General features: G+C 54.0%; 2 protein-coding genes across 2 annotated transcripts; both read right to left on the bottom strand.

The window, feature by feature from the left end:
• Positions 1-7,645: 7,645 nt before the first annotated feature.
• On the bottom strand, positions 7,646-14,302 carry ETH_00005250 (uncharacterized protein; the record flags this gene model as incomplete). The annotated part of the gene is made up of 9 exons (XM_013372441.1): positions 7,646-9,595; positions 9,696-9,887; positions 10,069-10,213; positions 10,354-10,881; positions 11,098-11,550; positions 12,008-12,064; positions 12,262-12,802; positions 13,042-13,740; positions 13,918-14,302. 9 exons carry the CDS (start codon positions 14,300-14,302, stop codon positions 7,646-7,648), a joined length of 4,950 nt encoding a protein of 1,649 aa, XP_013227895.1.
• Positions 14,303-14,503: 201 nt separating this feature from the next.
• ETH_00005245 (uncharacterized protein) lies at positions 14,504-15,904 on the bottom strand (the record flags this gene model as incomplete). Its single annotated transcript, XM_013372440.1, has 2 exons — positions 14,504-15,287; positions 15,705-15,904. The coding sequence occupies 2 exons, from the start codon at positions 15,902-15,904 to the stop codon at positions 14,504-14,506; spliced, it is 984 nt and encodes a 327-aa protein (XP_013227894.1).
• Between the last annotated feature and the right edge of the window lie 4,899 nt (positions 15,905-20,803).

Raw genomic sequence — 20,803 nt, 5'->3', positions numbered from 1 at the left:
ACCAGAGGGGCCCCCACCACCGGGTCTTGAAGGGCTTCCGCCACTTGGTCCCGAAGGGCCCCCACCACTTGGTCCAGAGGGGCCCCCACCACTGGGTCCAGAGGGGCCTCCACCGCTTGGGCCAGATGGACCCCCACCACCGGGTCTTGAAGGGCTTCCTCCACTTGGTCCAGAAGGGCCCCCTCCACTTGGACCCGAAGGGCCCCCGCCGCTTGGACCAGAGGGGCCCCCACCACCGGGTCTTGATGGGCTTCCTCCACTTGGGCTAGAGGGGCCTCCCCCACTTGGGCCAGAGGGGCCTCCGCCACTTGGACCAGAGGGGCCCCCACCACCTGGTCTTGATGGGCTTCCTCCACTTGGTCCAGAGGGACGCCCACCACTTGGGCCAGACGGGCCGCCTGCACTTGGACCAGAGGGTCCCCCGCTGCTTGGTCCAGAGGGGCTCCCACCACCTGGTCTCGAAGGGTTCCCACCACTTGGGCCGGATGGGCGGCCACCTCCTGGACCAGAGGGGCCTCCACCACTTGGGCCAGAGGGGATCACACCACCGGGTCTTGAAGGGCCCTCACTACTTGGGCCAGAGGGGCCTCCACCGCTTGGTCCTGATGGGCCCCCACCACTTGGGCCAGAGGGTCCCCCAGCTCCTGGTCCAGAGGGCCTCCCACCTCCTGGAGTAGAAGGACTGCCGCCACTTGGTCCCGAGGGGCCTCCACCTGGTGGGCCAGATGGGCCCCCAGCTCCCGGCCTGGAGGGTCGGCCGCCTCCCGGGGAGCTGGGTCCGCCCCCCGGGGATGATGGCCCCCCCCCAGGGGTAGAGGGTCTGCCTGCTCCTGGACTTGAGGCGGGCCCTCCTCCAGGGCTACTGGGTCTCCCACCGCCTCCTGGGCCTGACGGCCTGCCGCCGCCTGGGGAACCAGGGCCCCCCCCTGGGCTGCTCGGCCTTCTGCGGGCATCAAGCTCACTGGGGGAAGAGAAGGGCGCTGTTGCTGCAGGAAATTGAGCGGCCTGGAGGCGCCTCTGGTCTTCCTGCAGGTCTGCTGCAGCGGCCTGGAGGTCTCTCGTTTCACCCGAGACTGACGGTTCCGACAGGACAACAGTTCCCAGGATCAAATGGGTCAACAGCGTCAGCAGCATATACATGAGGGCTCCCCGAAAGGGTCTACACAAGGCGCGCAGCCGAGAGCCTTGGGCTCTCGGCTGCGCTGGCGCTGGCAACTTCATGGGGCACAGCCGTGGCGAAACATGCAAATACAGAAGTCAAAGAGCTTCTTTTTCAAAAGGTTTAAAGAAAAAACGCATTCACCTTATTATTTCAATTGGTTCTCCATGAGGCTTAGCAGCTCACAATAGGGCAGCTAGCAGTTGGCTTAAGCCTTCTGGGCGCACAGCGCCGGACGCGGAGATTCGCCCGAAAATAACCCTCAAATAAACTAATTAGGACAGTTCAAACAAACGAACAAAGTAAAATAATTCAAAAAATAAACTTGTGCCCTCGAAAGGACGTACCAGATCGTGGTGGTTCAGATCACCAGCTGCTGGCGGTCGAGTGGGCAGCGGTCTGCGGTGAGACAGCGCGGGGCGTCCAGCAAGCGCAAATCCTTCTTTTTCCCTTTTGCTTCGCTATTTTTTTGAAAAGCTTTTGCATGTTTGTGTTTGAAAACGGAATAATTTTGGGAGAAACGTTGGAGGCTTAAGGCACTCGGGCCGAAGAGAAACGCAACAGTGCAGGTCACTCAGCTGGCTTGCCAGGTACTCCTCGGCTGACTCTGTGAAGTAGCAGCAGTACTCGTCGTCTTCTGTTGTAAATCTCAAATGTCTATTACCATTGTTCTTAATTCTCAGGAGTAAAGTGTAACTGTCTACACGGAGCTTCTCTCCGGGGGGTTTCTTTAATAAACCGGCAGACCGGTAGCCAACAGTAGTTGTGGCTAGCCAGCCTAGGCAGAATTTCCTTAGAGCCACTGCAGAACTACAGGGTGCCTAAAGCCAAAAAATGCTCGAGAAGGCCCCAGCAGGTCTTCGCAGCTCTTTTGGGGGCCTCTGTTGCGAGTCTTTGTCCCTTTTCTCTCGAGTTTCTACCTAGAGGGCTCAGTGAGCTCTCTAGGTCTTGCTGCTAAACATAAGAAACGAATAAATCTTTTCATCATCTTTTTTACCTACATTGGGTCTTGCAGCAGATATTTCTGTAGAGGGCAGCCCCGCTGCCCGCAGCAGCTGCGCTGCAGCAGCTGCCTGCGGCCGCTGATGATGTATATCCACGCACCTCACATATAAATATGCATAACTATACTATTATATATATATTCATATACATTTTTAAACATATCAATGCCCTCTTCTGCTGTTCCTGACCCACTTCGGCCGACTCTCAGGGGAGCCGCCCTCTGACAGTGTCACAGGGGAAAAGCCAAGCAAGGAGACCCCCCACGCCCCACCATAGCTCTCTTAAGGCTCCCTAGGGGCCCCCTGGGGCTCTATTGAGGTCGTTATGGGGCCCCCAAGGCTCTTTAGAGCTTGCAGCTGCCTCCAGTATCTTCAGATTAGTGGTCTGTTGCCTTCGGCCCAAGCGAAAATGCAGATTAAATCTACTTTTGCATTTATTTAAGTTTGCTGGGGCTGCCACCACACACAGCAAAAGAGGTTCCAGGAGCGGCTGCTTGCCCAGTTGCCTCAGGTGTGCAGACACTCCAAAAGGCTTTTTCAGTAAAGCTCTGGTTTCCAGGGTGACTTGTGCTGCAGCAAATGTTGTGCGCAGCTTTCGTTATCGAAGCTTCGCACACTGATGCTTATGGCAGGGTTGGATCGGGTGCAGTGAGATTCTACTTCGCTGAATTTTGCTGTACGCATCTCGTTTTGGTCTAGGGTGGTGTATATGGGTATGAGGGAACGATAAGCGTGCACCACCTTGTGAGGCTCTGCATTGAAGTCTACAGCGCGACGCCTAGCTACTGCATTACCCTAAGTTGCACTGACTTATGCATTGGGACACGTTGAAAATGTTGAACCGCCGTGTGATACTGAGCCTTCGCAACGTCTGCATAACCATTTACGTCATTTGTTCAAGCACAGAACCAGACGCGATTTGTCGCGATGTCGATGAGCCAATACCGCCTGAAGCCACATTTCTTTGTACGAATGGGCAGAAGAAATCAGCGATCTAACTGTACCAACTTTCGTCGACAGTTTCATCACTGGAGGGCTCACAGAAGACGGCTTCGTTTGGTTTCTGGGGACGAAGAGTGTTTGGGCTCTACGGGTATTCGATCTAAGGGCTGCAACTTGGCTTGCCATTTGGTCTGCTCCTGCACCCCATGCAAAACGCCACTTCTCTGCGACCACCGATCCACCACATCTGCATATTTTGCAAGTGGCTAGTTTGTAACACCTTGTTTACGATCAGCCTCTATGTGTGCTTCTGAATATTTCACGCCAGTCATCTGGACGTGCCTCTGTGTTTTTGTGTTAAATTAATTTGCGACGGTATGTCCGAATCCACCAGCAATGGTGCAGCTTTCACTTCCAAACAGGTCTGAAGGCATGGTGCTCTCAACAGGCCATCCACTAGACAGCATAGTCCCTGCTTCATTGTCTACCAATTTTAACGGCGGGCAAATGCCATGGCTACTTGAAATGATGAATATTATGGCAACTGAGATATGTAGCAGAGCATAGCTGCATGCATGGCGCACGTGCCACAATGCCTTTCTGTTTCACTGCAAGCAAAATGGCTTTGTTGTTTGGGCGCCTGGCGTGATGGATTATCGTTACTTCACAGCAAATCTAGCTTTGGATTGGACACCCACACTCTAGCGTAACCGTGTTATATGTGTTATAGGTACCATGTCTTTTGTATCCTTTGTCAGCATAGAGTATGCTTTTGTGCGATTCATGTCCATGTATGAATTCCTCATATTTTGCGCCTTGAATGACTGTCTGCTGCTGAACACACTGGCTTTCCTCCGCTGCAGCAGTCCGCAGAATGTTTTCTTTTCTTCACTTAAAATTAATGACTTGAAGTGTTTGCAAAATACAAAAAGGGGAAAGTAGCAAACGAATTTGCTTCCGTGACCTGAGTTTCCTGTTTCAGCAGTGGCAGTCGCCAACCGATGTGAAGGCATCGTGTCCGTAATGTTATGCTGCCGAAGTGCCAGCGTTCGCTACATCATCTACACAACGTAATAAGCGAACGTTTGGCTTAGGAACTGTGACTTTCCCTCGATATTAACGCGCTATCGTGGCACCGTGTTAGCGTTGTGCACGAACTGTCAAGGGCTCCTTTGTCGGCAGTTCCTCACCTGCTTGGACCGGAGAGTGTATATTTGTAGGGATTGCAGATAAGCAATCCCTACAAATATACACTCTCCAGATAAGCACTACAGCTACAGGCGCGCGAACTAGAGTCTGGAGTTTGATGACTTGCCCTTTCTGCGTTTGCGTGCTTTGCGCACTGTCGAGCTCCTCTGACCGGCGATGCATCGAAGTGCAACATGTTGTGTCGGAAGCGGTACTTGGATAATAAGCTGGCGGCCTTTTGCTTTGACATCTACTTTCGCTCGTCCGTCTTGCGTGATTTCAGTGTCTTCTTAAGTCTGCTCAATCAGCGGTAGTACACGGCAATAGGTCGCTGAGTTGTCAGTTTTCAGGTACGGGCAAGGAAGACCGCATGGCCTCTCCAGCTACGTCATCACATCACACCACATGCGTTTGCGCCCCTTTCCAACACTGAATTGCTGCAGGCTTGCTGCTATTGTAACAGGAAAACAGATGTGGATATGGAGTGGCCTTCTACAGAACGCCTGCGTAGATGCCCCACATGTCGGGGTGGCTGCGTGACTCCATCTAAGCATTATATCTTTGCTAGATGGGTATCTGGCACGCTTGCGCTTTTGCTGCAGGTGACAGGCAATTTACGCATTGAAAAAGCCGTCGTGAGATATGTGTCTGTTGTGTGATCTCTAGCAGTGTTCGATGGCATCGAGGCCGTTTGCAGTTACCTGCGGCGTATCACATTATTGAGGTGAGCATTGCGTAAATGCGGGTTAAATTGCCGGCAGACTTCATGTTTGGGGATGCGCGCTCGTGAGGCAGCGGAGGTGATAATTTTGAATTCAGTTTGCTTGCAGCGGCTTGTACGTTAGCGTGGCGTTGGTGTTCTGTGGCTGCGGAAAAGCAAAGCACCTCGGGAGAAACGAAAAGCCTGCTGCAAAATGATAAAAGACTATGGATAGCGTGGCCGAGCCTTGCCGATGCCTAGAGGCACCGCTTCAGCTTTTGGGAGCATTAGTTGATAGCCCTTGAGAGTCATGATATAAGTAGACGTCGATATACTTGTTGTGAAGAGCACCTGCCACGTGGTGCTCTGAGCCGCGAAGTAGGTTATTTCTGGCTAGTTTAAACTGTGATTGTTCTTCTTGGATTAAGCGTATTGCAATGGTATGCTGTATTGGACGACACAGTTGCATTCAGACTGGCTTTCTCGCTGTAGGAGATTGTAGTAAGGAGAGAAAAAGCAAGGGTCACACACTGTGCGGCTCTGCAATTGTGTGCGGTAGAAATACTCAGGCCGTGCGCCGACGCATGTTCTACTAACCCGAATCCGCACGGTGGTGAATTCCATCTTCTCCTACATTCGCGTCCACAGTTTCCATAAAGCAAGGGCTGAACGCTTCTTGCACAGGATCTGCCGTCACTGTCTGCAACGCCGATGGACTTGCGTGGCACCATGTCCCATTTTTCGCGTGAATTAGCGAGTTGGTCACCGCAGTTTCTTCGACAGTTCCATCCATGGATGGAACAGAAAAAGTGCATTTGTGGACATGCCAAAAGCCCTTTCCGCCAGAGTATGATGGGCATATGCGCGGGACACTGGAATTTAATGCATAAGCGAATATTTGCACCATGCGCACTTCGTAATTGGCTGAACGCTGATACATATGCGTGCACCGCCGGTAGCCTTCACCCGTGTACACTTGCTTTCTCCTATTTGCCTCGCATGATTTATCTTCCTGGTATTGGCGTGCTTCGTCTGTTAGAGAGTGGCTTTACAACGTTTAGGTTTGGAAAGGGCAGAGTACACGACGCTCTCAGCGAGCCACCTACATGACAACACAGAGGCTGCCTGGTCTCTCCATCGATATACCATTGTTCATGTTTGAGTCGTAGTTGTGTCTGGAAGAAGAACTCTCCGTGGAGTCCTCTACTGCGGCATCTGCGCGTTTCGAACATGGTGCGCATGCCTCGATTTCTGTTTGGTTCTCTGAAGAAATCTAACTTTGATTTAGGAGTTTCTGGCATCATTCATCGCCATTTAAATGCAAACTCATCCTTGATCTTAGCCTGCACGGCTTTGGGCAAATTAATGCTCGGAGTTCAGATTACGATGTCAGCATCCTTTCTATGCAAACAGTACGTCTTCGCTCAATGAGTGTTTGTATACTCTTATTTTTGGCACTGTATCAGCTCAGCATGCAGTGATCTACACACAGTTGAATTGCCTTCATTCGCCCGCGTTTCTTGCGCAACTTAAGTAAATTGAGGAGTGAACGACTCCTCCACAGGACTTGACGGCTTTTCCTGCGTCATCCATGCAATCGCATAATATCGTGCTTTTCTCCACGCACGAAGTGGAAGTTCAGCCACAGCTGTCTCATCAACAATTCCTTCAATGGATGGATCGGAAGCAGTGCTACGAGGAGAATTCCAACCGAACATTGCAGGCATGCGCACTAGCGAATGTAGTTTAACAAGTTATCTGGTCTGCGTTTGCGCGCGAAGCCCACGAGCGGTTTCTTGTGTTCGTCTCCCCAGCGCAGTGCGACACCTTATTGGGGTAGACGTCGAGTATTGCGTAGGTATCATCCGCCTTGGGCATTTGCCTTAATTTGCATGCCCCGTGGGATTTACACGTCCTGTGCTTGGGCTGTTGTTAACGGTGGTATATTGAACCCGAAATATGGCTCCGCAGCGTTCAGACTCGGAAAGGAAACAATACGCGGCGCTCTCAACGGGCAATTCAAAATGCAGCATAAACGCTGCCCGTCTCTTCGCCAAACATCCTGGTGTCTTTGCTTCTGTGCTGCTGCTACGCGGAAATAGACGCGGCCTTAGGACCGAACTCTGCAGTTCAGGGCAGTATACAGGAGAAACATGTCCCTATCTCTCTTTGATTCTAAACAGACAACCATATGTCGCTACGTTCAGTCAAACATAGCTTTGGATTGGACATTTATACTGCATTGCAACTGGGCGTATGAGCAAGAGTGTCGCTACGTTCAGTCAAACATGGCTTTGGATTGGACATTTATACTGCATTGCAACTGAGCGTATGAGCAAGAGCAGCGACATGGGCACCAGCAGTTGCTGCCGAAAGAGCAGCAGCAGCAGATCTGCGACGTCATAAGCAGCTGCACAACAGCGCAACAGCCAACACCTCTCCTTCTTTTGAACTAAAAGAGAACTTAGAACTTGTCGGCTTAAACATTAATGCGGGTAAAGAAAAGAAAAGAAGATTCTCTGCCTTCTGCAGCAAGCATGGTGGGCGAATGTCCACGAAAAGGCAGCAGCAGCAGCAACTGCTGCCGCTGAGGGAGGACAGCAGAAACAGTAGAAGAGACCGCAGCAGCAGCTTCTGTTCAGCAATAACTTTCTAGCTGACGTAACGATGAAGCAAAGAAGACAAGTCTACATCAAGAGGGGTGCGGGCCAGCCAGTGCCTAGGGCGGCCTTGTTGCGGCTTTTGCTGCTGCTCCTGCCGCTGCTCCTGCTGTTGCCGTTGCTGCTGCTGTTGCTGCTGCTCCTGCTGCTTCCCTTTCTGCTCGTACAGGTGCTGTCCACTGGCAGCAACCCACAGGCGCAGCCGGTAGGAATGGAAGGTGGATGGGGCGCATGGCAGCTGCAGCACGTGCTGCTGCTGCTGCTGCAGCTGGGCCTTCTCATTCAAACTGAGAATTGCGGAGTGTTGGCTTGCTATCTTCGCCTCAGGTGCAGCAGCAGCAGCAGCAGCTGCTGCTGCTGCTGTTGCGCGCATCCGTTGCAGTAGGGGAAACACACTGTCCTCTATGCCAGGATCAGTTGTTGCTGCAGTTATGAGACTGTTGGGTTCCACAGCATCTGCAGCAGCAACAGCAGCAAAAGATTCCGGCAGTAGCTGCGCATGCGGATGATTTGCTGCTACCCTGTAGCTTTGGAAAGCCGTCTCAAAGTCTCGATAAACCTCAGGAGGCAAAGGAAGTATGGTGCAGCTGTCCTTGCTGCTGCTGCTGCCGCCAGGTGATGCTACTTGCTGCAGCAGCAAGCGCCACGCCGCCTCAAAGACTTCTTGGGCTGTTGCAACAGCTGGTCCCGCGCTAGCTGCTGCTGCAGCACCTGGTGATACTGCTTGAGCTACTGATGCGCCACAGAAGATTTCCTTTTCTATTGATGCTGCCATTCCTGCTAGTGCCTTTGCTGTTGCTGTTTCTGCTACTGCTGGTGGAGTTGCTGCGTGCAGCAGCCTCCACTCAGCTGCTAGCAAGATAGCAGCAAGCTGGTCGAGACTAGGCCATTGCCAAGCCCCTTCTGTAATAGCACTTTGCACGTCCCGCTGTTGCTGCTGCACCACTTCCGCCTGCTGCTGCTGCTGCTGTTCTTGGTGCTGCTGCTGCAGTTGCTGCCGTCGCCGCCGCAGTGCTGACAGCAAATTTAGCACGCCGTCCATACACCGCAAGAGTCTGGCGGCCACATCGCCAGAGGGACACGCCAATCCCGTGTTGCCCTTTCCTGGTGCTGCTGCTTCTAATTTTGCTGCTGCTGTTGCTGTTGCTGCTGCTGCTTGCTGTGTTTCCGCTGCGGCCTGCCTCTCGAGCTGCTGCCTCAGCAGCGCAACGAATAAAGACAAGTCTGCTGCAAGTGCACCGTCTGCAACATTTCCAGCTTTTCCTTTGTCCCTCACCGCAGCAGCAGAGGCGGCTGTTGCTGCTGCTGCTGCTGTTGCAGTAGCTGCTGCTGCTCTGATGGTCAGCAGCTCTAGCACTGACTCCGCAAAACGTGGGTCCAGATGCCACCGTGAGGTGTGCAAACACCTCAGCAACAACCGCACAGAACTGGCGATGCTGCTTAATGCATGCAAAAGCTGTGCTGCTGTACCAGGTACCTTGTGCAGCTCGTGGTGTTGTTGCTGCTGCTGCTTCCCTTGTAGCTGCTGCTGCGGCCCCTCGTGTTCCTGCTGCCCCTCGTGTTCCTGCTGCTGCTGCTTTTTGCAGTGCACTGCGGCTGAGAGCTGCACTGCTTGCTGCTGCTTCCTCAGCAGCGCGGCGGACTGCAGCAGCTTGTCCGCAGCGCGCTGCTGCAGTGTCTGCAGCATTTGCTGCCGTGGTTGTTCTAGCTGCTGCTGCACGGTTTGCTGCAGCTCTGTGCTGCTACTGCTGCAGCTTTTCCGTCTAAAGGCGTCGAGCCTTGCAGCAATCAGAGACAGCCGAGCAAGTGCAGCGAGAGACACACTGCGTTTTCTCTTTGTTGCTTGTGCTGCTGTTGCTGCTGTTGCTGCTGTTCCCTCTGGCTCTGATGCTTCTAGTGCTGTGCGGGGCACAGTTAGCCCAAGAAGATGTTGCTGGTGACACTGCAGCAGTACCAGCAGCAGACAAAAAAGGAATTGCTCTTCTGCTGCGTCATGATGGATGGGGTTGTTGTTACTTTCGGTGGTTTCGATTTCAGCATACCTCTAGCAAGCGCATGCAGTCGCCGTAGAGCTGCTGCTGCTGCTGCTGCTGCTGCCGCTGCTGCAGGGCTGGACGTAGCTGCAACGGCCACGCACTCGCTGCTTCGCTGCAGTGTAGCAGCAACAGCTCCTGTGTTCTTTGCTGCAGCAACCGCTGCTCTGCTCTACGACTTCCTTCAGCCGCCAGCCCCAGCTGCAGAATCCACACATAAAAGTAAAAAGGCAGTCTGCTGCTGCTGCTGCTGCTGCTGTTGCTGTTGCTGTTAGCCGAGATGACTCTGCTCCGCAGCAGAAATATCCAGTGTCTTTGCCGCCGAAGCAGCAACCCATGATGCAACAGCAGCAACAACTAACATTTCAGCAGCAGTCCTCACCAGCAGTTTCCAACTCCCACTGCATGCATCCCGAGGCTGCAGCAGGCCTCCCTGCTGCTGCTGCTGCTGCTTCAGCTGCGCCCATACCAGCAGCTGGCCCCGCAATCCCTCTGCTGCTGCCAGCAGCAGATCCTCTGAGACGTGTCTGAAAGAATGTCCACAGCTCACAGCAGCATGTAGGTGGTGGTGCTGTTAATGCTACTGTTGCTGCTGTCGCCGCTGCTGCGGCTGCTTCTAAGATGCTGCTGCTGCTGCTGCTGCTTTCAGCACCGCCACAAGCCTTACCTGAGGGTCCGAAGCACTTGATGAGACGCTAGCTCAAACGCGCTGTGTGCCGCATGTAGCATTGCTGCTGCTGCTGCTGGGGTTGCTGCTGCTGCTGCTCTCCCTATTGCTAATGAGCCTTCAACGTTCTCAGGAGCATACGATGACGCTGTGGCTCGCCCACCTGTTGGGTCTTCGGCTCCAGCTGCTGCTGTTGCTGCTGCTGCTGCCGACGCCGTTGCTAAGGCAGCGCGTGGCAAGTGCAGCAGAAGGGCATGCAGTGTGTCCGACAAGGCTGGTGCTGCTGCTGCTGCCGCTGTTGCAGTCGACGGTGTCGCTGCAGGGAGCGTCTCCGCTCTGTGGCGCTGTAGCAGCAGCGAGCGCGGCAGTGCCTTGCAGACGCTAAGAACTGCTCTTAGTGCTGCTGCTGCTGCTGGGATTGCTGCTGCTGCTGCCGGGGCTCCGACAGCAGCAGCAGCGAGCACCAACTGCTGCTGCTGCAGAGACAGCTCCTCTGCACCCTCTCTCGCAACCCAGTCCAATACAGACCTGCAAAACCCAAACGTCAAAGCCTAAACCGTAAGCGTCAAACCCTGAAGCCTAAACCCTGACATCGCTCTCTACTTAGAGCCAAGCTTACCGTAAGTGCCTCCCACCGCTTCAAGCTCGCACGTTACCCTAGACCCTTAACCCTAAACCCTAATTGTAGGAGGCACGCGCTTCCTCAAGTGTGGTGTACAGTAGTGTAAGGGGGCAGCGCCTTACTCAAGAGGCAAACGCAGAGATGTGTCTGCTGCTGCTGCTGTTGTCTGCAGCAGTGCCAGGCGGTGCTGCAGCTGCAGCAATGGAAGAGAGTGCAGCAGCCGCAGAAGTAGCTGCCGCCACGCTGCAAGCCACACAGCTGGCTGAACAGCCATTGGGTCGCCAATTGATGCAGCTGCTGCATTCGCCGCTGCTCTTGCTGCTGCTATTGCTGCTGTCTCGGACGAACATGGGTCTACTTGGTGCGCCTGCCACTGCTGCTGTTGCCGCTGCTGTGATGCTTCACGCAGCGGCGCCATCCATTTAAGAACAGACAGCAGATGCTGGGCGGTGAGCGGCACCAGAGGCTCCTGCTGCTGCTGCTGTTGTTGCTGCTGCTGCATGCGTGGGGCGAACTCGCGCGCGAACGGGTCTTGGTCTACAGCCAGCGCACTTGAAAGGGAAGGGCACAGCCACCTGGAGCAACAGCAAAAGATAGCACCAGCTAGTGCAGCAGTGATGCATGCAGACACGGCTGCTGCTGCCGCTGCTGCTGTTACTGCCGCTGCTGCAGTGAAGATGCAGCAGCAGCAACGCGCTGCTTACAAAGCCTATTCGTTCTCAGCATCCCGACACCAATTACTACATTTTTTTATCACTAATTAAAAATAATAATATATAAATGTAGGGTGTAAAGTGTTGCATATTTATTCTGTCAATGCTGAATATTCATTCATTGTTTAGGTGGGAACTAATTGTACAACTTGCTCTCAAGCTCAAACTGAGCTGAAAGTAACAACAATAAACGACTAGATAATTTGTTTATACAATTATTTTGCTGACAACTAATTAATACAACAAGGCGTGCTGCTGAAGTAACTGCAGCTGCAGCTGCAGCAGCAGCTGCAACAGCGCCTAGCGGGAGTAGACTTACAGCAGCAAGTAACGCTCTAACTGATTGTTCCGCAGCCGTGCTGCGGCAAGGCCTTCGCTGCAGATACAGCCCAACACAGCAGTAGCAGCAGCTGCAGCAGAGTCTTTAGCGTGCAACAGGGGGAGCTAAGGCCCAGGAGGGCATGCAGTAGAAGCACCTGCATGCAACGGGGGCTGAGAGCGTCACTGCAGCATCGGCAGCGCGGCAGCAGCAGCAGCAGAAGCATCAGCAGCACTGGAAGCAAAAGTGCCTACCAAATAAGCCCAATCTCCTGTCCCCCAGCTCGGCCCTCTAGCAGCGCCAGAGGCAGAGCTTCAGCTGTTTGCTGCAGCAGCAGAACTGCCTCCTTGTGCAGCAGCTCATAGACCTTGACAGCTGCTGCTGCAGCTCCGCAGCCGCTGGCCGCAGCGACGCTGCAGATTGTGTCGGCCGCAAACGGAGAGACACAAAGCTGCGGCGGAAGCTGGTGCAACAACAGCTCAGTTTCAGGCACTGAAGCGCTGCCAGCATAGGGGGCAACAGCAGCAGCTGCTGCTGCTTCTGGTGCAACAGGGCCTGCGGACGTGCTGCTGCATGCCAACTCAGCTGCAGCCCGTCTGCCGCTTTGCGCTGTCGCGGCAGCAGCGGCCTCAGCAGCAGCAGCAGCAGCAGATGAATCCCCGGCAGCAGCAGCTGTGAGAATGTGCATTCGGGAAAGGCAGCCAATTATGCCCGCAAGGTGGCGCACTGCAGCAGAATCTGCGTCTATGCGCCTGGCGCGCCGCAGCAGCAACAGCAGCAATGCAGGGTCCGTCTCTGCAGCAGCAGCAAAGCAGCAGAACAAGCAGGAAATGCCTGCAGCACAGCAGCCTCTCTCGGGGTCTCGAGCTGCGCAGCAACGACCAGCAGCAGCAACACCGTCGCTGCAGCAGAAGCAAACAGCCGACAGGTGCAGCACTGCAACAGCAGCAAATAAAAAACGGCAGCAGCATACCAGCAGCAGCAAATAGAAAACAGCATCAGCAACTCGGCAATAGCAAATAGGCAAGACGTACCCCGAAATCGTTCGCAGCAGCGGAGCTGCCTGTACACCTCAGAGAGGCCCATATCTTCGTGAGCAGCAAGATGCTGCAGCAGCACCCTCCACCCAAGGTGCAGCACCGCCTTCTGTCTCTCGCGCTGTTGCTGCAGCATCCCCAACTGGTGCTGCTGCTGCTGCTGCTGTGGCAGTTGCAGCAGCAGCTCCTGGAGCGGCGGGGTGCCTGTTCGCAGCCGCAGCGTGGGCTTCGGCTCTACCTGCTGCATGTGCTGCTGCATGGTGCTGCTGCTGCTGCTGTTTTGCGGCAGCTGCTGAATGATGCTGCTGCTGCTGTTCTGCGGCAGCTGCTGAATGATGCTGCTGCTGCTGCTGTTCTGCGGCGGCTGACGAATGGCGGTGCTGCTGCTGCTGCTGCTGTTCTGAGGCAGCTGCTGAATAGTGCTGCTGTTGCTGCTGCTGTTCTGCAGCAGCTGCTTCACACCTCCCCCAGCACCAGGAGGCGCCAGTCGTGGTACGAGAGCTAGGACAGAATGCTGCTGCTTCCGGTGGTGCTGCTGCCGCCTGAGGAGCACCGGCAGTGTAACTGCTTGCTGCTGCTGCTGCTGCTGCAGCTGCATCTGCTGCAGAAGCGGGCGCAGGTTCTTCAGCAATAGCTGCAGCGGCAGACGCCGTGGCCGTGCTGGCAGCAGCAGACAGCACTTCAGGAAGTTCTTGACTGCAGCAACAGCAGCACCAGCAACAAATACAGCAGAAGCGACACTCGCTGCAACAGTAGCTGTGGCAGCAGGACGAGCAGCAGTCACAATCCAGCAGCAGCAGCAGGCGCGATCCAGCAGCAGCAGCAGCAAGGTAACAGTTGGAAGCAGACACAGAAGCAAACAAAAGCGTCTACCTTTAGGGTCCAGCACCACCTCGTCTGCAAGTGGGGCTTTCGTTCCTCCACGCATGCGTTGTCGCGTCCGGTGCACTTGCTGCTGCTGCTGCTGCTGTGACTGCTGCTGCTGCTGTAAATGCTGCTGCTGGTGCTGCTGCTGCTGTAAATGTTGTTCTCGGTGTTGATGAGGCGGCTCTGAGGAGCAAAACGCCGCCGCGCTGCTGTGCTGCTGCCGCCGCAGTGTCAACACATGACTCACGTGCTGCTGGGCTTGCAGCAACTGCTGCTGCCTCTGCAGCAACGGCTGCTGCGGAAGACTCCGCTGCTGCAGCTGCTGCTGCAGCTGCTGCTGCAGCGCCAGCGGCGGCTGCAGCAGTTGATGCTTGAAACAAACGGGCATCATTGCCTTATCCTTAGTGGTGCTGGAATTTGCACCTGCTACAGCAGGCTGCTGATGCTGTTGCTGCTGCTGTTGCTGCTGCTGTTGCTGCTGCTGTTGTTGCTGCCACTGTCGCTGCTACGACTGCTTCATGAGCAAGGCTGTGTCCAGACAGCACGGAAGCAGCAGCAGCGGCAGCAGAAAATCCAACTCACAGCAGCAGCATCATATGCTGCTGGGATCGTTTGCTGCAGCTGCTGCGGAGGCAGCAATAGTCAGAGCTTCTGCAGCAGCCGCTGCTGCAGACACTGCTGCAGCAAACGCCCCGGAAGCAGCCTGTGCAGCAGCTGCAGCAGCAGCAAAGGCCTCAGCTGCGCTCTGCTGCAGCTGTACCTGCAGGTGGTGCTGCTCGTCGTTGGGGAGGCAACTGCTTTGGGGCTGCTGCTGCTGTTGTTGCTGCTGTTGCTGCTGCAAGTGGCGGAACAGCACTTGTCGCTCAAGATGCTGCAGCTGCTGCAGCTGATCTGGGGAGTATGTGCCCTGTGACTCCTGCTGCGGCTGCTTCCCTTGTAGCAGCAGCAGCGGCTGCTGGTGCTGCTGCTCTGTTAGCCGCTCCTGCTGCAGTTGCTCGGGCAGCTGCCGCTGCAGCGGTGGCTGCAGGCGCTGCTCCTGCTCAGCCTGAGGAGGCGGCTGCAGCGGCAACTGCTGCTGCTGCTGCTGCTGCAGTGCTGGGTCTGGACAGATCATACTGCTGCTGCTATTGCGTTGCAGTACTTCTTTTGCTGTTCCCACTACTGGCGTGGCTGCTTCTGCAGAGTCCCCACCTGCAAGCTGGGGTGCTGCTGCGTGCTGCAGCGGCGTTGCTGCTACGGCTCCCAATGCTGCTGCTGCTGCTGCTCCCGATCCGACAAGGCGCCTCGCGCCCCTTGTCTGCTGCACACTTACTGGGCTCAAAGTGTTTGAGAAGCAGTTGGCGGGCCGGCAGCCACCTTTAGGTGCCTTCGGTTCCCTGTTGCGGCAGCAGCAGCAGCCGCTGCTGCTGCTGCTGCTGCTGCTGTGGCCACTGCCGCTGCAGACAGGAGCACAGGGGGCCCCGCTAGCGATTCAATCGACAGAGCCTTGTCCAAAGAGAACACTTAAATGCACACACTGGCTGCTGTAAACTGGGATCTGCACAATGCAACCAAATTGGAGAAGCCTCTACAGAGAGGGTTCCCAGCTGGATTGTTTCGTTTGCTGCTGCCATGCTGCTGCTGCAGTGGGGAAGGCCCCAAGGGGGGCCCCTGGGGCTCTTGTGCGCATGCAGCGCTACACCTTAGCTTGTTTTGCGCAAAAAAAACATGTTTATTTTCATATATTTACCCCTTGTGCAGCATATTTCATGCTTTGAAGTCATTGGGACCGAGTGACCTCCGCCGTTGTCTACCAGCGATGGAGCAAATACTCCCTCATGTCACAATTCAGGAATCTTTGCCGCAGGAGCGAACTGATTAGAAAGCTGCTGCAGCAGCTTTCAAGTCTGGCTGCTTCCTTACGTGCTGCACCGGGTGCCCACGCCTGCAGCTGCCGGGCCTTAGCCGCAGCAGTGAAGGGAGGGCGCTTGTTAAGTTCTGCTTGACTGGTCATGGCAGCAGCTGCTAGGTCATTGTGCTGCTGTTGCTGCTGCTGCTGCTGCTTCTGCGAGCTTGCCCGCGCCAGTGTGCTTCCGAGACATGCAGCTGGCAGCGAGAGAAGCAGTGGCGGGTAGGGAAAGCTGCAAGAGAACAGTCAGTATTGAAGTTTAGGCGGAAAAATTACAAATTACTTGATGCAAAAGCTTAACATAACTTATTTAAAAGTCGCTCAGGTGTAGTTTAGTGATCAAGTAGCAGACAAGCTAGGACTCCCCCATAGCTTTGGCCTCCTAATTCTTGTGAGAACCCACGCATTGTGTGGACAAGCAGGGCGCCTCATGGCTAGAGGAGGGTCCCAGGCCTATAAATTGGATATTCACTGAAAGCCATTTCTCTAGATCTTAGCAAAGACCTCGTTGCCATGTCTGTAAAGGCTCATACATAAGATTTGCTATGGAAAGAGGCTCCTGAAGCAGTTTGAGCCACAGGTAGATAGTGTATCCCTGTGCTGGAGCTTCTATTTGGACCTTACCACCAGCGCTCATTTTATTTGTAGGCACTCAGCCAAATCTCTACAACAAGTGCAGTATTACATGCCCCGATGTACCAGAGTGTGTCTACGACTTTCCCGATCACTCGAGTGAGACTCAGAGAGCTGTATATGTTCCCAGTCAACCTTGAATAAGACTCTGTTTATATTCAAGCGGTTTCTTTGCAAACAGTGCAACTTGGTGGCCAGAATTTGCGCGTCTTAGGCCCCTAGAAAGCCTAAGTTGCATATTCAGCACACGCAACCGGAAAGGGCTTTGCAGCTTTCTGGCTCCGCTCAACGTGTGCACGGCCTAGAGCTATCTGTAGTATAGTGTTTCATAATACCATAACTTCTTAGCATCTCTTCGAGTCTCTACAGCAGTTCCTTCCTGGCAAGGAATACTTTGCTTAACGGCCCCAGACCTTACACTGGTAGAGAGCTAACGCCTCTTTCTAGAGCCTTTGCTCTCGGGAAAGACCTTCTTCCTGTGGTGTGTTCTGGTAGTTGTGTTCGTTTAAAGCCCCTGCAGAATTGATAATTAGTAGTCTTTGTATCAATTGCCTGTTCTGACCAGTCACGGACAGCGAATGGGAGCCAAGGCACGGGCTGCCTCACCGCAGGGTGATTGCTTTGCTGTTTCAACTTGGTCGTTGCAGCCCACGAATCGGTTAAGAAGGTCGTTTTGTATATGCTTAGCATATCATGATTTTTACTGTTTGCGTCTCGCTTTACTAGGGATGGGAAGTGTGCAATATTCTTTGCGTGATAACTGTTCTATTGGACTTTGGCCAGCACTTCAAGTATTTTCCTCCGTTTTAGACTACAGAAAGTACTATGGAGCTGCTGTTTCGCAAGCTTCCCAATTTTTAGTTCTACAGTATGCTCAGGACCCATCAACCTCAGAAGAAGAACGTCCTACGCAGCCAAGCTGTTCGTTCCATCGGCTCGGGTTCGACGCCATACGGGAGAAGCCGAATCCCACACAGGCGAGAAAGTTCATCTGGATGCTTTCTCCCAGCACCTTTTGTAGACTAAAATGATCCTTTTAAGTTCTTTTGTTCCAGCATGGCCCGCAGCGGTTTGATCGCGGAGGTGAGCTGCTGAGCGATGTGCACCTGGCTTGCAGTTTTGCCACCGAGCCCGGGCACTGGAGCTTAATGGCCCGGTTTCCTGTGCTGCTTTTTCTGCCTCCCTCAATATTGTTTTCGTTATTTTCCTTTGCGGGGCTCACGCTGGCAGCTTCCATAGTGGAAATCAACAATTGAGACTCTCCAGCTTCAGTGATCCCTCCGCCATAGAGGTGTTCACCACCTACAAGGCAAATGCTTACTAGAAGTTTAACGAAGCGTTTGTTTGTGAGTCGCTGTTTATACGCGAGGTGTGTGAGGGAGCTCACCGATGCCAGAGCAGCCTCAACTGTGTTGCGGAAGCTTTCCTTAGTTTCCCGAAGCTTCGTTCTCAGAAGGTGACAGGCTTGGATGTCTTTCTAACATCATATAGCAGTAATTTAAATAGAACATTGTGAGTGAACACATAATTTGCAGAGGAATTAAAAGAAGACTAGCCTCCTTTTGCAACGACTGACCCACAGCATGCAGAGAGTCCGTCCCCACTCCAGCATTGCTGAGTGTTTGAAGCTCTCAGCCTGGATGATAAGTAGTTAGAGTCTAACCACACTCAAAAATGAGTTACTTTACAGGCACCATGCCGAAGTATTGCGTTGCCTTTGTTTATTCTGGCGTATGAATTCCCCCCACTTCGCCATAGTGTCCCACTGTAGTGCGCAGCGATACACATGGGCATGCAGCGCCCCGTTTAGAAGGATTCCAAAGCTGCGCATTATTTGTCTCCTTTTATCTTCCTAAAACTCACCAGAGACAGCTTTATCCGGATCCTTTGTTAAGCTGTACATATGCAGCATCAAACGAAGCTTGCTTTTGTTTTAGTCCGCCTTCGCATGGCTGCTAACTTCGTTTGAACGCTGAGTGACTAACCCTCCAAAGTACGCTGCAGCTGTGGAGCAATAGAAGTAATGCACATAAAATAATAATTAAAAAAGCAACGGGGCCCGCTGCCCAGCTGTTCCAGGCGACCGCTACTGATTGTAGTAACAGTGGGGCAACATTTTTCCACGGCTCAGCCAACCCTGGTGAACCAGAGCAACGTGGCCAAGCCACACTAGGGATGTGGCTCTAATAGGCCGTATAATAGAGATACATGTTTACTTCCGAGCGATAGGAAGACTTAAGTAGCTGGCAATACTCTCCACCAGAATTGCAGGTTGCCCAGTCTAGCAGTGCGGCTAGTTCTTAACGCCTCTTCGTAAAGGAGTTAATCCCTTATTCCTTTACGGACACATAGAGGAACGTACCACGGAGTCCCCAATATCCGACGACTCATACAGCTTCTGTGGAGCGAACCCTTGCTGAAGCTTTTGCCGAGATGATCTATGCCGTAGATCAGGCGCGCTTCTCATCAGAAAGCCTACATCCTTTGCCTCCTGCTTTTCCCGCACTTCTCATCGTGCATGCAGTCTCAGACATCTATAGAAAGGCACTGCTTAGCAGCGCCGTCTCAGGACAATCTCCGTGGTGCCTTACATGCTTTCGCCGCGTCTCCAGCAAAGGTCCACATGACTGAAGATCTACGCAGGCCTATTTTGCAAAACTTATAGATTAAACATGCGCCTAGGAAGACGATACAAACGAAGGTGAAGGCCCAGATGCTGGCAGCGAAGGCGATGTTGCGCACTGTTCAGAGCCTGCTTTCCAAAGCATTAGAACTTGAATGGCAATTCTCGCGAGATGCAGATTATTAAAGAATGTAATCTGGTGACTACACTTCGCATTAAATCCCTTGAGAGTCAGGGAGCCCGCCCGTAGGACGAAGATCGAACTAATGCGCATGAGTTAAGAGCTGCACAGAAGCCATAAAGAGCCCCATCGCGCCGAAGTGAGACTGTAATATTTGGCGCCACACAGAACTCGAGAATTTAAGTTAACAGTTTAAGTTTGAAGGCTGCTGGGCGCTGAGAATAATGTTTTGAATTACAGGATACAGGGAGGCCACAGAAAGCAACCTTCGTAACTGCTAACTGCTGCCACACTCAGTCACAAGCAGGAGTTCAGCATCAAAGCCACAGCTTTCCAGGCTAGCGCAGCATGCTGCAGCGCCCGGCTGCCTCTGGTGTCCTTCTAAGGCACTGCAGGCCATAGGCCATACTTGAACGTTTTAGCTGTGTGCAGAAGCAGAGTCCTGCAGGCTGATGTTTCCCCTCAATAGTTTAGCGAGGCAGAGGCCCTCTAGCTGGCCGCTAAATAGACAAGGGCTGCAGCGTTGCAGAGCGCTACAGCCAACAGACCCTGCAGCAGCTAGCTGCCTGCAGCGCGCCTGCAGCAAATTGCTCAAAGGTAACGCACTGCACATAACATGAGGCCCCTGGGGCCTCTAAAGTTGCCAGTAAAGCGCTGGACAGCTCTGGGGAAGCAGCTGCAGCAAAGCCCGCCGTGTACCGCGCGTAATCTGAAGCATCTGGCCTTCCTCGCAGCAGCGCGCAGCAAAAGGTGCACCAGCAGCAGGCTCTTGATGTCAGAAGACTCAGCGCTCCCCCCCGCCGAGCGCAGCGGCCCTGCAGTGTGCCGGGCCCCTCTGTTCATCCCTTGCAGCGTCTCGCAGCTCTTTAGCGTCTGCTGCCGCTTGGGATGCCGTCGGGGGCCCCTGGGGCTGCAGCAGGCGCGGGTTTCTGCTGGGCATTTGGCGGCTCCCGGGGGAAAGCTGCGGGCGCGGCGCGGGGGGCAAGAGGCCCATTGAGGACAGACAGAGATCTAAGCAGGGGTGTTGTGTCCATAAGTCTCGAAGTAAACAAAGGCAGCAGAGATTGGAGAGAAGGAAGCGATATCCTCGCTCCCTGCTTCGCAGTTGCTGCGGCTCTGTCGCTCTCTGTCTCTCTCGGAGCTGACACACCGCTGAAGAATCGTTTGGGCGGAGTTTCAAAGGGTCAATAAACACCCTTTTGAGGGTTAAGAGCGCTGAAGCCGCCCTTTTCTCGGTAGAAGATGGAGGGAGACTGTCTACATCCGTCTTTGTAGGGTCTGGCGCAGCAGCAGCAGCAACGACGACGGGGGCCGCCCAGCGGCAGCCAGCACCAGTAGGTTTCGGCTCTGTTTTTTTCCATTGCTGCTTATATTTAGAACCTTTGCCTTCATGGGGCCGCGCCAGAACTTCCCCACCCCAGAGGAGCCATCCCTGCCTCGTTTCTGTGGGGTCCTCCCGCGGCAGGGGTAGACACCTTGGGCGTCTGCCTTCACCGGTTTCCCCCCCAAAGGTCCCTTTAAACTTCGTTTTCTTTCATTTCGCCTCAACTGCGTTGCTGCCTCAGCC

This window comes from Eimeria tenella, genomic scaffold (genome assembly GCF_000499545.2).
Source record: "Eimeria tenella Houghton genomic scaffold, Eth_scaff1, whole genome shotgun sequence".
Taxonomy (NCBI): domain Eukaryota; phylum Apicomplexa; class Conoidasida; order Eucoccidiorida; family Eimeriidae; genus Eimeria; species Eimeria tenella.
Note: the sequence above shows the minus strand (reverse complement) of the source record. Positions and strands in the feature narration are given on the sequence as shown.